The sequence below is a fragment of the Cornus florida genome, unplaced genomic scaffold, assembly GCF_030987335.1.
Source record: "Cornus florida cultivar Cherokee Brave unplaced genomic scaffold, ASM3098733v1 CherokeeBrave_3.0.0_Hap2_Chr09, whole genome shotgun sequence".
NCBI lineage: Eukaryota > Viridiplantae > Streptophyta > Magnoliopsida > Cornales > Cornaceae > Cornus > Cornus florida.
In genome coordinates this window covers 80902146-80918281 of record NW_026775579.1, presented here as the reverse complement: position 1 = coordinate 80918281, position 16136 = coordinate 80902146, and the positions used below count along the sequence as shown (strand labels likewise).

The window sequence follows — 16136 nt, the reverse complement described above, 5'->3', positions numbered from 1 at the left end:
AGTGTGCTGTAGATTAATGAATTGTTGTGTATTTGTGCTTATATATATATATATATATAGTGTGGATAACTTGCAACTGGTGGGGTCTGATAAATGTGTCCCAAATCCAACAGTCGGCCGGAGCTATACAGAAGTGGAAAGCGTGTGATCACTACCACGTGTGAAATTGATAAAATGATTGACAAATCCATGTCATAGTCATCCACGATCACACTCGTTTGCTGTAGTATAACATCAATCAACCTAAATTAGTAAGAGTGGTTTTGTACGTAATAGTTTGTTAATAGTCTACAAGTACTATTTTCTAGATTTTTTTTTTTTTTTTTTTTTTTTTTTTTCACTACTGCCTAGGTTAATTGATGATGATTTATGAAAAATTATTATATGGATCAAATAAAACTTAACTATGCTCTGATACAAGTTTGTATGTTAAATGGTGATATATTTTAATAATATTTTAAAAAGAAAGGATTATTACTTAATAAAAAGTTCAAAAGTCAAAAAGTATTTAGCCAGAGTGATGTAATGTGATATGTCAGAATTTTCTCTGGTATTGGTCCCATTGGATGACTATGCAAACACACTGTGGAAAATATGCACACACACTGTGTGGAAATATAACAATAATGCAATACTGTGATGCAACTTTTTTTTGGTTAAAATACTGTGATGTATAACTTGTATGTACTCCATGCAACCTATTTAAAAAACGAATAATTTATAATTACATGGTGTGAGAGTATGGTTATACCAGTGTTTTGGATTCAAGCTTTTTAATTAATTTGATGATGTAAAATTCATTTAACATATATATAACATTGTAATTAATTTGAGAATGTAATATATTTTCATTGTTGTTGTATTATAGCTTTAATATTTTTTATTATTGCGTGATCTTAGATGCTCTGTTTATTTTTACAAAGAAGTACAAAATCAAAATTCTTGTTGTTTACCATTCTTCATAGCTACACCACTCTCCATTATCTCTCTCTATATCAGTGTGTTGTAGATTAACACACAATATGTGTCTGAGGATTTTGGGGTTATTTCATATATAATGTGGATAACTTGCAACTGGTGGGGTCTAATAAATGTGTCCCAAATCCAACAGTCGGCCGGTGATGTACAGAAGTGGAAAGTGTGTGATCACTAACACTAATTTGTAATTGCGATCTAAGTAAATCCAATGGCTTTTAGCCCATATTTAATGGTTATAGGGACTGGGTTGTGGATAAAATGGAACAAGGCTTTGATTTTAGTAAGAGTAGTCTTGTTATAATAGCTAGTTTTTTACTACGAATACTACTGTTAAATAGTAATTGATCAGATATTTTTTACAATAATAATTTTTTTAATTTTTTTTTTTTTTAAAAGAAAGGATTATTCTTCAATAACGAGTTTAAGAGTCAAAAGTGCATTAGCTAGATATGTCACTAATCAGTATAAAGAAAGGTAGATATCTCTTCACGGTACATATTAATTATGCTTTAATTTTACAATTTCAAAAAATGTAATGTCACATCAATAATTATGCTAACTTACACACATATTTATTTAAAAAAAAAAAAAAAAATCCGCCAATTTTCTTTTACACTCTGCTCTTATTTATTTTATTATAATTAAATGAAAAGTGCACGCAAAGGCCGACTTTGAACCCTTAGTCAATGTTGTCACGCTACACCAAGGTATTGTAGAAACTCTAGGACATTTTTGGGCGGACCAGAATTTACTCTGGCATTGGATGACTACTACATCATAAAACAAATATGCGAACACACTATGTGGAAAATTTGCGCACACGCACACACTGTGGGGTGTGGAAAATATAACAATAATGCAATACTGTGATGTAATTACTTGCATGCACTCCATGCAATCTATTTTAATTTGGTATTGATGTTGGTGTTGGCATTGGATAGATTGTTAAGATATATACGTAAAGTATAAAAACGAATAATTTATAATTACATGGTGTGAGAGGATGGTTATACCCGTGCCTGTTGTGGATTCCAGATTTTTAATTTGATTATGTAAAATTCATTTAAGATATATAATTAATTTGAGAATGTAATATATTTTCATTGTCTTTGTATGTTAAAAAAAAAAAAATGATACTGATCTAATCAAGAGGAGATCGATCAATCCCATTCTTTATATATCCTCTCTCTCTCTCTTATATAAGTCAAATGATTTCAGACATTTCTCCTCTTGCTGCGGAAAATCACGCTCATGCAATGCATGTCATATATTATATATGAACTCAAAAGAGAGAGCAATAAGAGGAGAAATGTCTGAAATCATTGACTTGGGCTAATGTGTTTAGTGGGGGTAGCAATGGCATAACTTATATGAATTAATTCATGTCATCGGATCATGATCAATTGATCATGAGTTGAGGTTATTATTTTGGAAGATGTGATAGTTAGCTCCTATTATTTCTCTCTGTCTCTCTTTCTTATTTATTGCATTGTGCCAAGTAGTCTTTAACAATAATAAGGTAACAAAAATTCAAACCAATAATGAATTTTTTTCATAATTTTAGTAAGAATAATATTAAAATTAATTAATTTTACAAGTATGTAGTCCAAAAAACAAAAAAAATATAGGGGATATATTTCGCCTCTCTTCTTGTTTCTTTATTAACTATTTGGTATGATATTTATTCATACAGTCAACTTCCTTGAGTACCAAAAGTCCTTAGTTTTTGCGTATTCTCATTATATTTAAAATTGATAATATAAAGAATTAATTAATCACCATCAAACTCCAAGAAAGAGTTGGTGCATGTGTCTGAAAAATTATGAGATGAGACGAGGGCAAGTTGGACTAAAGCTAGAATTATATATATATGGTGATGTCATTTCGTGTATATATATATATTTATATATAACATTTGAGGACTGCTAAACCATAGTCGCAGCTGTTGGGAAACATGCTAATTTTAAAAACTTTTTGATGGATTTTAATTCATTGATCTTGATTCATCACATAGAGACAAGTATTATGCAAAAATAAAACATGATGTATCATACAATTAAAAGATTGAATACTTATATCAAAGTTTGAGTAAACCTTAGATCTCTCCTCTAAAGTGAATGTTCTCACTTATTGTAGATCCCTTTTGCTAGACACCTTTTCCATGGATCTCCATCTTCTTGGTAATAGTTTTACCTTTAGGAATCACTCATAAGCCTCCATGAATGACCTTGGAAAACTAGGCTTGTGGGAGCCTCCATTAGATGAAAACACTAACCTAATTTTCTAGAGAGAGAAAATATATTCCTTTTCTTTTCCTAATAATCAAAATCACCCCTAAAATATACATAGACCATGTATATTTATAGGCAACATAAAAGTAAAGAAAAGGAAACAACTAATCATTCTCAATCTCTAATTCACATGTCTCAAATCTAATATGATTCCAATATCAAGTTAGGCTATGAGTGAGAATCCTTTGGGCTTATTATTTTATTGGCTACAATGAATTAATAATTGGCCCGGTCTATGGACCCAATTCAATCAATTCATAAATTAATTTCTACTCCACTAAAAGAAATTAATTGAACTCCAATTAAATAATAAATAACCTCTGAGTCAATATTGCACTTTGACTCCTCTATGCATAATTAGTTATCGGATAAATAAAACCATCAATCCGACTACTTAATTAATATATTTATTTTTGTACCTTTGATTATTTCTGGCTCGATCACAATAAAATATTTGTTTGACAAAAATAATAATTTAAATAAATAAATATATAATAAATCATTTTGTCTAAAAACACACGAAGGCCTTCGAATTTACTTTGTGATCAACCATAATCAATACAAAATAAATACAAGTAGCAATGATGCAAATATTGAAAATATAACCCTCTAACTATTAATTACATAATTACCCAAAGTGTCGGTCTAAGGATCCCGAAGAATCCGCCGAACAAATCAAAGTAATTATTAATTAATAAAAGAGTCTATAATTTTCTCATGCTTAAGAGTCAAATGCCATGACGGTGATAGGGAGCAATTGCATACGACGGCTCTCGCAATATATCTCAACCTAACGCGGATCTAGTTCAAATCTTAATTAATTATGAGTCCATCCATAATTACCGACTATGAACCATTTATGATTACTATTTATATATCATGCATTGATTACCATCACATACATATATATAAATATCTCTTGTAATCAAATGGACACTATCAATTCTATAATGAATCGAAATATAATACATTGAATTCACCAATTGTATAAAACATAAATATTTCAGAAACGTCAGTAACATATGTCACTTTAATCCAAACAGGAATTTGTTATGCCAGGGCATATAAATCCCAACAGCTCTCACTTGCTCTCATAACCAATTCAAATTGCACATAACTCCAATGTTATCCAGATGTTGATCAAAATTATTAATCAATAACACCTTTGTTAATAGATCAACAAAGTTGTGTTCCAATGCAATGTTCTAGCCACAAGTACATTTTCTTGCCGGACAATATCATGTAGAACATGATACTTCCTCTCAGTGTATCTTGTTCCTCTATGGAACCTTGGGTCATTGGTTTGGACTACTTCTGCACTATTGTCACAACATAGCTCAATAGGCAGGTTAGTTTACTCCACAACCTCTAAATCAGTGAGATCAAACCAATAGGCTTCCTTTGCCGCCTTTAAGGCTGCAATATATTCCACCTGCAGGTTTGAGTCAGCAGTTGAAATCTGCTTAACAATCTACCAACTGATCTCCCTTCCATTAAGTGAACATACACTAAGTCATGAACCTCATAGTATCTACTTCTGATTAAAAATCAGAACTAGCATACCTGACTAGGACCATATCATCACATCCATAAATGAGTATGATATCCTCGGTCCTCCTTAGGTATTTAATGATATTTTTCACAACAGACCAGTTATCAAGTCCAGGATTGGATTGATATCTTTTGACTATCCCTACTATGTAGCGGATGTCCTATTTGGTATAGACCATAGCATATATGAGACTTCCATATGCCAAAGCATATAGTTCCAGTCTCATTTGCTCAATCTCCTCTTCTAGTCTTAGAAAACTACTTACTAGAGAGAGCAATCCATATCAATAAAGTAAGAACTCATTTTTTGAGTTATGCATACCAAACCTGATCAAAACTTTATTAATGTAGGATTATTAAGATAAGCCTATTTTCCTTTTAACCTGATCTTGCAAAAGCTTGATCCTAGAAATATAGCTTACATATTAAAAATCCTTCATTTAAAAGTAATTGAACAACTACCTCTTTATCAATGACAAAACTTCCACATCATTCTAAATGAGTAGGATGTCATCAATATATATAGAATCAGAAAAATAATGACATTCCCTTGTACACTCATGATTTATTCACTAAGAAATCTTCTGGTATCTTTTTGTAGATTAACGTGCCTTCCATAGGAATCATCCTACTAGAAAGTTCTACAAGATCCCAAAATTTATTAGAATACATAGATTCCAACTCTGATTTCATAGTAACTCGCCAAAACGATCTGTATCCATATCGATTCACGCTTCCGTGTAGCTTACTGGGTCCAACTCATGTTTAACAGGGATGTCCATAATGGTCTCACCTAAAAACATGATTCTGTCGGATTGGATGATAATCCTCCCACTATATCAATGTACCGATGCAAGAATCTGTGTACTAGATGATGCTAACGCATCAATAGGGAATTCATATATTATTCTCAATCTCTATAATAAGTGTGTTCACATGTGGTACATCTGGTACTTATACAAAATTCTCTAACATTATGCTACTAGGAATGTGATTCATAATATGATTCTCCTATAGATAAACAGTGAGTGAAAACAATCAACTTTTATCATTGAGATCATAAAATAATCCATCCTAGTGACTTTAGATTAGCTATCAAATCTAGCATGCATATGATCTGCCTCCAACTTACTTGTCCATATCAAGTGCACATGTGCAAGACTACCCCATATGTGCATGTGATTCAAACTAATATTTAGTCAAAAACACAGCTCAAATGGTATCCTTGAGACAGACTAAGATGGAATGCAGTTCATAATACGCATTAACATCATTAACGCTAAACTCTTAAATGAAAGAGATAATGTAGCATAACTGTTTATAGATCTAACCATGTTAAGCAGAAATTCTGTTATTCCTATTTGACACCTCAACCCATTGAGTGTCAATTGCGGAAAACTGGTACACAATACCCTCATTGACTATATAGTCTTTGCACTATCCCAAGAAATACTCATATCCACGATCAGATCAAAGTGTTTTGATAAGTTTACCTAATCTGTGCTTCACGTCAGTTTTGACACTTTCAGAATATACCAAAAATTTAAGACTTGTGTCGCATCAGATAAATTTATCCAAAACGTAAGTAATCTTGCTTGGATGTTCATAAGACCACACGTGTCTGTGTGTATCGACTCCAATTGTCCTTTATGTCTATTTCATCTGGCTGATTAAGCCATTAGAGTTATCTATCCTTCAAAACAGGATTTACAAGTTTTAATTAGGTTCCTCAGCCTCACTAGGTAATTAACCTTCTTTGACCAATCTTTAAATCTCATTTTGACTAATTACAACCCAAAAATAGACACTAAAAATGCAATGGGTCCGGAATAACAATTTTTCTCTTAACATACAATCTGCAACATTAGTTTCTACATCCTGCAAATCTTAAGAGTTTGTGATTATAGTATATTAACCTTCTTTTAATGCACCAGAAACAATCACATATCTATTCAATTTTATAAAACCAGTTTTACAAAATAACAACACAATTTTTATAAACCACAAGTGAAACAAAAATTAGATTGCGTCTAACTTCTGTGCATAAAGACAGTTCTCTAATACTAATATCCTTATACTCTCTAATTTCAGATGTAATACTCCCACTGACTTAGCTACAACCTTGACATCAGGTCAAGTACAAATATATATCCATATCATCGAGGCTTCTGGATTCCTGAAATCCTTGCAACGAATTGCAAACATGTTTAATAGCTCCAGAATCTATCAATCAGGAATTAATAGATACAACCACATAACATGGCTCAATGATTAAATATATATTTTCCTATGCCACGTCATTGTTTAGACAGTTCGTCCTTGAGTGTCATAGTTTGCGGTAAAAGAAACAATTTCCTTCGCTCTCAACATACACTGCCTTATTCCTTTTAACCTTTTTAGACACCCATGTTTTGTGCTAGCCCAGTCCTATTATCATCCTCCTTCTTTGCTTTGCCTGTCCACTTGGGCCTAGAAGAAGATGGTATAGACTAGGTTAGATTGATAGGAACACCCATACTATTGATTATCCCTTCATCTGTTACCAATTCTATAAGAATATCAGCGAGTGTGAACTCAAACTAATTCCTTATTTAGTTCACTCTAAAAAAGCCGAACCAGTTTGGTAATAAGGCAATAATCATGTCAATTTGAAACTTACCACCCAAGTCAACCCTATTAATCTCCAGCTAATTTTTAAATAATAAACAATCATTTTCCAAAATTTGATTTAAACTGGAGTTCTTGAGGCTATCTTGATGGTATTTAAATTTGACACAGTACTTAGGCATATGCTCTATCTAATCTCACCAAAATATCTCATTGACATTTAACATGATGCTTGAAGAAAATAAAATAATACAAATGTTAGCTTTGGAGTATATTCGAGCTAAACTCTAGAATATTGTACCAAGTCATATCATTTGCCTTATCTAATTTATTAAAAGCATTAATGTCAAATTTGGTATCTCAAAGTAAAAAAATTAGGTATAGGAGTAGTAAATACATTTTGTACCCTTATGTTGTGAATAAAATATCTAAGTTCTTTTTCCAGTCATTATAAATAAGGTCCAATATTATAGAATATGTAAGCAAGCAGATAAAATGGATTAGACATAATTCATCTGAATATAAATGCATTTATACGATATGCAAGGTGAATTATTAATACTATTATGTATATTTAAAATTAAAATGAGTTTGTTAACCACATAATATAATAAATCTCAATCGAACAAGAGATCATTATCATTATTGGTGAACAATCCCTTTTAATTAATGCTGGTCCCTCAACTCTGTAGCATAATAAATCAACCAATCAATATGTCAATAACTTATCCTATTGGAGGAGTTCATTATTACTATTGTTGAGATTCATTTACTATTAAGAGAGCACTTCCATTAAAATAGTATGTGGGTCCCTTAACCACTGCATGAAAAATCGGATAACCAATACGCCAATAACTTATTCGGTTGGCGAAGTTCATTATTGCTATTGGCGGGCAAATCCCATCGTCTCCATATCTCTTAAGACAATGCCTTGTCTATTTATATGAAATGATTCCCGATTATGTTTAGCCTTTCTAAAATCACCTAGTGTAAACCACTCCGTTGGGGAGCTAACACTATTGATTTTAGATTGAGTGTATAACGTTATTAATGCTCTAATGAAAAATAATACATTAAATATCTTGTCACTATAATTTAGACTCTTTAAATCATGCGTAGGGCCTTATTTTTAAAGATCTAATTATAATGAACATTTAATATTATTATTTTCATGAGACAACCATTCTTGTAATATTAAGACTCTTCAAATCATGCATGGGGCCTTATTTTTGAAGATCTAATTACAATGGTTTTAATAACGAAGGCCACGGGGTAATGTATAAAAATCCCCGCTCCCCCTCAATTTTTAATCATTCATAATTAGGGTTTTGAATTTATTTATTTACATGATATAATGTATGCATAACGTCTTGATTTTAATCCAATTAAATTTAGAAAATATTTGGACTTAAATGATTCACTAATATTTAATTTGAGGCACACTTCAAAAATAATTTACAAAAATAATTTTTCGTTTCCCAATAAGTGCCCTCTAATTAATTAGTAATCAAATCCAATTAATTTTCATAATTTAACTAATATAAATCAAGCCATTTAAATAAATATCATGGATCCAATGCATGAACAATAATAATTAGTATTAAATTATTTCATGCATCACATATATAATTAAACCACAGATAAAGCAAATTAAATGTCCAATGGACTCAGCTTTTAACATTTAAAAACTATTCTTGCTATGCGGGCATCCTTCAACAGTCTGTAAACATCCATAGGAAGCTTGTACGCGTTAGGAGAAGTAAAATACTGCTTGAAACGAACCCCGAGGACCCCACACGCGCTCACGCGCGCCTGGAACAAGCAGAAAGACAACACACGAGCCCCCACGTGCTCCCACGCGCTGGCACGCTCCTGGGACGTGTGGGACGCGCCCCCACGCGCTGGTACGCGCCTGGGGTGGGTGGGACGCGCATGCACGCTCGTGGAGGAGTGTGGCTTTGGCTGGCGCGTGCATCTCACGCGCCAGCATGTTCTTTAAGTCCTTTCTCCTGGCGCGTGCTCCTCACGCGCCAGGCTCACCATCCCTGCGCCACATGTGATTCTAGCCTCCTCCGATGCCTCTTCTCGCCACCGGCGAAGCTCCGGTCACCGGAAAAACGCCGAAAAATTCCAGAAAAATCCGAAAAATCCGAAAAATTCCCAGAAAATTAAATTAAGCCTCAAAAAATTCCAGAAAAATTCCAAAAAATTCAGAAAAATTCCAGAAAATTACTGAAGCATAATTTAACCCTTTTGGACCTTCTTGAAACTTCATATCATCCTTTGATGAATATTACATAGCTTCAAAAATATTTACAACTTGAAATACAATTGAAAAAAATTAAATTACATCATTGAATTTTCAAACGGCTAAATCAAAGCCTTAATTACATTCATCTAAAGATAAAATTACATTCCAATAACCTATAAGCTTCATCTATGGCCCATACATACATCAACATTCATCCAATCACAAATATACATACATCATGATCATATAAAAATATATACATATGCATATATAAATTTGGATCCATAAATGATGATTTTCATAAAATCATGATCTCTAGTAATGAATCAAACCATGCTCTGATACCACTGTTGGGAAACATGCTAATTTTAAAAACTTTTTGAGGGATTTTAATTCATAGATCTTGATTCATCACATAGAGACAAGTTTTATGCAAAAATAAAATATGATGTATCATACAATTAAAAGATTGAATACTTACATCAAGGTTTGAGTAAACCTTAGATCTCTGCTCTAAAGTGAATGTTCTCACTTATTGTAGATCCCTTTTGCTAGACACCTTTTTCATGGATCTCCATCTTCTTGGTAATGGTCTTGCCTTTAGAAATCACTCATAAGCCTCCATGAATGACCTTAGAAAATTAGGCTTGTGGGAGCCTCCATTAGATGAGAACACTAACCTAATTTTCTAGAGAAAGAAAAGATATTCCTTTTCTTTTCCTAATAATCAAAATCACCCCTAAAATATACATAGACCATGTATATTTATAGGCAACATAAAAGTAAAGAAAAGGAAACAACTAATCATTCTCAATCTCTAATTCACATGTCTCAAATCTAATATGATTCCAATATCAAGTTGGGCTATGAGTGAGAATCCTTTGGGCTTATTATTTTATTGGCTACAATGAATTAATAATTGGCCCGGTCTATGGACCCAATTCAATCAATTCATAAATTAATTTCTACTCCACTAAAAGAAATTAATTGAACTCCAATTAAATAATAAATAACCTCTAAGTCAATATTGCACTTTGATTCCTCTATGCATAATTAGTTATCGGATAAATAAAACCATCAATCCGACTACTTAATTAATATATTTATTTTGGTACCTTTGATTATTTCTGGCTCGATCACAATAAAACATTTGTTTGACAAAAATAATAATTTAAATAAATAAATATATAATAAATCATTTTGTCTAAAAACACACGAAGGCCTTCGAATTTACTTTGTGATCAACCATAATTAATACAAAATAAATACAAGTACCAATGATGCAAATATTGAAAATATAACCGTCTAACTATTAATTACATAACTACCCAAAGTGTCGGTCTAAGGATCCCGAAGAATTCTCCGAACAAATCAAAGTAATTATTAATTAATAAAAGAGTCTATAATTTTCTCGTACTTAAGAGTCAAATGACATGACGGTGATAGGGAGCAATTGCATACGACGGCTCTCGCAATATATCTCAACCTAACGCGGATCCAGTTCAAATCTTAATTAATTATGAGTTCATCCATAATTACCGACTATGAACCATTTATGATTACTATTTGTATATCATGCATTGATTACCATCACATACATATATATAAATATCTCTTGTAATCAAATGGACACTATCAATTCTATAATGAATCGAAATATAATACATTGAATTCACCAATTGTATAAAACATAAATATTTCAGAAACGTCAAGAACATATGTCACTTTAATCTAAACAGGAATTTGCTATGCCAGGGCATATAAATCCCAACAGCAGCTGCGACTGTGATTTGACAGTCACACACGTGGGCTGCAGACTTTATCTATTTATTTATTTTTCTGAATGGAATCTCCTTTTTTTAACCGAATCTCTTTCTCGCCATTGGCTTTGCTTCCGCCGGCATTGGCCTTTACCTTGCGACAGGCTTCTTCTCCGACGGCGTCATCTTCTCATATATGTGCTTGCCACTGCTTTAATTGGGGTTTTTGCCATCCCAAAACCATGTCCTCCAATCACTACGCAACATCACACAACTCCCACCTCCACCTCCACCTCCACCTCCCATAACGTTTTGTTTCTAAACTTTCTATTTTCAGCAAATTTGCGAGTTGATATCAAATAATGCAACATAACAAATTTTCATCCATGATCACTTTTTTCTCAAACAAGACTGGCTTATGGATTTCCCATCTTCTACGGTTCTACCCATCTCACATAGCATCTGAGGCTTTCTTCTTCTTTTTTTTTTTTTGTATATATTTTTAAAAAAATTACGGGCCCAAACAGGGCAATAACACAAGGGCCTTGGGCCTTTAACATTTAAAAAAACATTGACATTAGCCCAAAACAGTTGGAGATCACTTAACTTAAGCCAACTAAATCAAATTGTCGTTTGGAGCTCAAACTTGGTTGTTTGCTAAGCTCTACTTCACTTGCAGGGTTCGTCCCATTCGTCGCGATGAATCTTGCGAGTTGATATCAAATCTAGGAATAATTGAAAGTAATCTGCTTTCATAGTAAATTAATGGATGATTGTGAATTTTTCATTTCAACTCTTTATCATCCTTTTTTTTTTGGTGGGGGGGGCGGGGGGGAACAAAATTTGTCAATACATAAATAATTTTCAATTTTATCAAAGAGTATAGTAATTACGGGTGCACAAAAACCCTCCATCTTTGAATTGATATCACAAGGAGAAAAAGTTTTAACATCCTTCCGAATTTGCACTAAACGGTGAATGAAACAAAAGCAATGGGGGAGCCGAATGTCTCTTCAAATGGTTAAAACTTTTATTATGTTAATCATTTTTCATGAAATAAACAAGCCAACCAAATTATAGAATTTCATTAGTTGATTAATAGAAGTTTAAAGATCCAAGCAATTAACAAATGAAATAATAATAATAATAATAATAATTCCTTCCTACAAACAAAAAAAAAAAAGAAAAACTTTTCAACCATTCCCTTCATCTAATATGTTTAAACCTTAAAATTATGAACATAGACAAGTAATACAAGATGAAAGAAGTTCATATTGTTTAAATTTTGTATCAGTAATGGAATCTTTTGTTGATAGTAGTACTCTTTATGTCAAGAGTAATGCTAGGATTGGGCTAACTCCAAACATAGCACTTTTGATGAATTCTCTTTTAAATTAACATGCTTTGGGCAGATAAAATAATATACAAAGTATGTCGTACATGATATTAAAATGATTTTATTGTAAAAATAAATCAGTTGAAAATATCATAAAATATAATCATACGAAAACGGTCAAAAGTAAATAGTATAATTTGGTCAAAATTTGAGATACAAGAATATTTTTTAATTATATACTTGAAAAAAAGTAGACATGATGAAAACTAGACTCCACAATATTCAAATATGTATTTTCAATGACTAAAACAGTGGATTTCAAAAACATTTGGCAAATGAGTAGAGAGTCCGAATCAAATTTTTAATTATTTTTTTATTTTCATTTTTGACAAATTATGTATCAAGATGTAGTTGGAAGCATGGTAAGTGCAAGCACCCCACTTACTGCGGCTGCGATGGCTCCAACGACGAATGCCGATAAATTGCCTCCTCCAAATAGGGCATCCCATGGTCCACTCACTACAGAAACAATCATCTGTTCATACAATAATTAACCATATTAGTCTACATTTAAGTCACCCCTATTCATAAATTAACCATATCATACCACTCAATCATCATTTAGTTATTGGTCACCAGAATAGTTAGCAATGGACCATATGTTCATAAATACCTAGACAATTTTGGTAAATGACAGTAGTTTATAAATATATGCATGTATGCAAAATTAATGTTTGTGACAAGACTTACATGGAACACTGAAAAATATTAAATACATTAGGAGTGCTATATATTACTCCAATAGTATAGCCTTCTTATCTTTAGAGAGATGAGGGGTTGAGTCCGAGCGTAAGCAAAAGGGTGTTTGTTTTACCGGTCATTTGACAAAATAAAATAATCATTGGTGGGAGTTACTAAATTATCAATAACTCCAAATACCAAATTTTGATGTACTGATAAAATTTCTCACCTGTGGTATAACTATTGATAAATTGAGAACTCCCATGGAGAGACCTGTGGTATTGAAACATGACAATCATGTTAGAAGAAAGCCATAATTACAAATTAATCCCCAAAAATTGTTCAAAATCAGCAGATGAGCGATGATACCTTGTCCAGCATTAGAAGTGGTAGAAAATATGGAGACTAGAGCATAGGGAACAATAGCACTCAACTGCACAACCATTAAAAGGATCAAATCATGTTATTGTAATAAATTGAGTACATAGTGTGAAAGCTTGTAAAATCCAATAAGGTGAAAAATAACTTTAAAAATGAAATTTCAATTGTAACAAAAGCACGTTTAGTTTGTTTTGAAGTGACCGGTACATGCAAACCGTTATCGATCTATCTATCTATCTATCTATATCTATATCTATATATATATACATATTTTATACGTACTCTGGATAGAATGCAAGTGGACGTCCTCTAGAAAGAAAACTTACTGAGAAAGGGATGCCCAAGATGGCGAAAAGAGCTAACGCGCCAACCTTAACACCAACAGGTGGCGCTAATGGATCACCACCACCACCACCTATAGTGTCAAACTGCCTTGTAGACTCAGCCATTTTAGTGACTAAGACCGTCATGGCCATGCAAATTGCCAACAGAAAGTTGGCACACCCCCAAAGCTTCTTCCCTCCTCCACTACCACCGCCACTCCCCACGAACTGCAGCGTCAGCGACGTGATCCCCATCACCACCGAATTTAACATCAGACCCAATGAACCCGCGTGCACACCCTTATCATACATCCTCCCCTCCCCAACCTTCCCTCCATAAACCTCCTTCCCCATCCAATCCGTATCGTACAACAGAAACGGAAAGAACCCTATCCAATTCAGACACGACACCAAAAGCAGCATCCACATGGACCTAGGCAACTCCTTCAACGCACCGAATATTTCCCCAAAAAACGGTAACCTCCCTAACCCCTTCCCTTTAAACTCACCGGAATTTTTCGGTTTCAGTTTATTTACAGGCGGCTTCTCATGTACTGTTGTAAGTGCTACCACTGTTAGGGTCAATAACAGAATAACGGAGAGAATAAAACAACTCTTCAAATTTGCACAGTAGACATCACATGCTTCAGTGATGGTGAATGGGAACATATCGTGGAGGTGAGTATATGATCCAGCTGTATAGCCGAGCACGTTTCCCACCGCAATGAAGAGGGAGTATAAGGCATTGGCCTTTCCGGTTCTGCTTTGGTCGTTGCCTGAGAGGTCGCCGAGGAAGGCACGGCAAGGTCCCTGGACCATATTGTTGGCCACGTCGAGGATCCAGAAGCCAATGATGAAAATCGCGATGGCGCGGGGCTTAGGGATGTTTTTGGCAGTGGGGTCGCCGAGGAAACTGCCAAGGTCGGCGGAGAAGCCAATGATGAGGAGGGCCGCAGAGATAAGGGCGGAGCCAGCTGCAATGAAGGGGCGGCGCCGGCCGTAGCGGGAAGTGTAGCAGTCACTGTAGTATCCGACGACAGGCTGCACCACCATGCCGGAGATGGGGCCGCATAGCCACATAAAGGTGGCCCACATGTGGGGGATGCCGAGGAGCTGGATGTAGGGGGTCAGGAGGGAGAGCTGTAGGGCCCACCCGAATTGGATACCGGTGGCAATGGACGCCACCGTTATAACTTCTCGCACTTGGCTTGGTACTTCTTCCATAGCCATGCCATTCTCCATTGTCTAGATTAGTGTGTGACTTGTTCTGTGTATGTGCTTATATATATCTATGGATAGATAATACACACACTGTGTGTTGAGGATTTTGGCACCATTGCTTGGCCTTTATGGGTAACTTTCAATTGGTGCAATTGGAATCCAATTTTTTTCTCAAATTTACTTTTTATGGTAAAGTATTTATGATTATTTATAGTAATTTTGTATAGATAAATTAAAGCTGCCTATTTATGATTGCATAGATAAGTTTAAGCTGGCGCTCATAATTTTTTTAAATTTTATTGATGAACACATATTTATGGTTATTAAATGTACTCCTTGTTTTAATTTAAATGTCATTTTTAGAGAGTGTAATTTTTAAGGAGACATGTGGGACATGCATTGTCTCTTATTAAATTGTCCTTTTAAGTTTTGAATATTCAAGTTTGAAATTTAAAATTCAAAGGACATATATGAAAAAATATAAAATATATTGTTTAAAGTGGATAATTATTTTGAAACAGACAAAAAAAGAAAGTATGACACTTATTTTTTTAGGGGGAAGTGCAGAAAACACCCCTGAACTATACTTTTTGTAGCACTTTTACCCCCGATTTGAAAAAGTGTGCAATAAATACCCCTAATCTTTTGAAATTGTGCAAAATTACTCCTGTCAGAAATTTGACATAAATTAGTGAT

At 33.6% G+C, this 16136-nt stretch overlaps 1 protein-coding gene across 1 annotated transcript; it reads right to left on the bottom strand.

Annotated features, from left to right (window-relative positions):
* Positions 1–13132: 13132 nt before the first annotated feature.
* Positions 13133–15461, bottom strand: LOC132273377 (sucrose transport protein-like). Its single transcript, XM_059774339.1, has 4 exons — positions 14223–15461; positions 13885–13948; positions 13745–13788; positions 13133–13309 (listed from the first exon to the last, which is right to left on the bottom strand). Exons 1-4 carry the CDS (start codon positions 15459–15461, stop codon positions 13175–13177), a joined length of 1482 nt encoding a protein of 493 aa, XP_059630322.1. The 3' UTR covers positions 13133–13174.
* Positions 15462–16136: the final 675 nt, after the last annotated feature.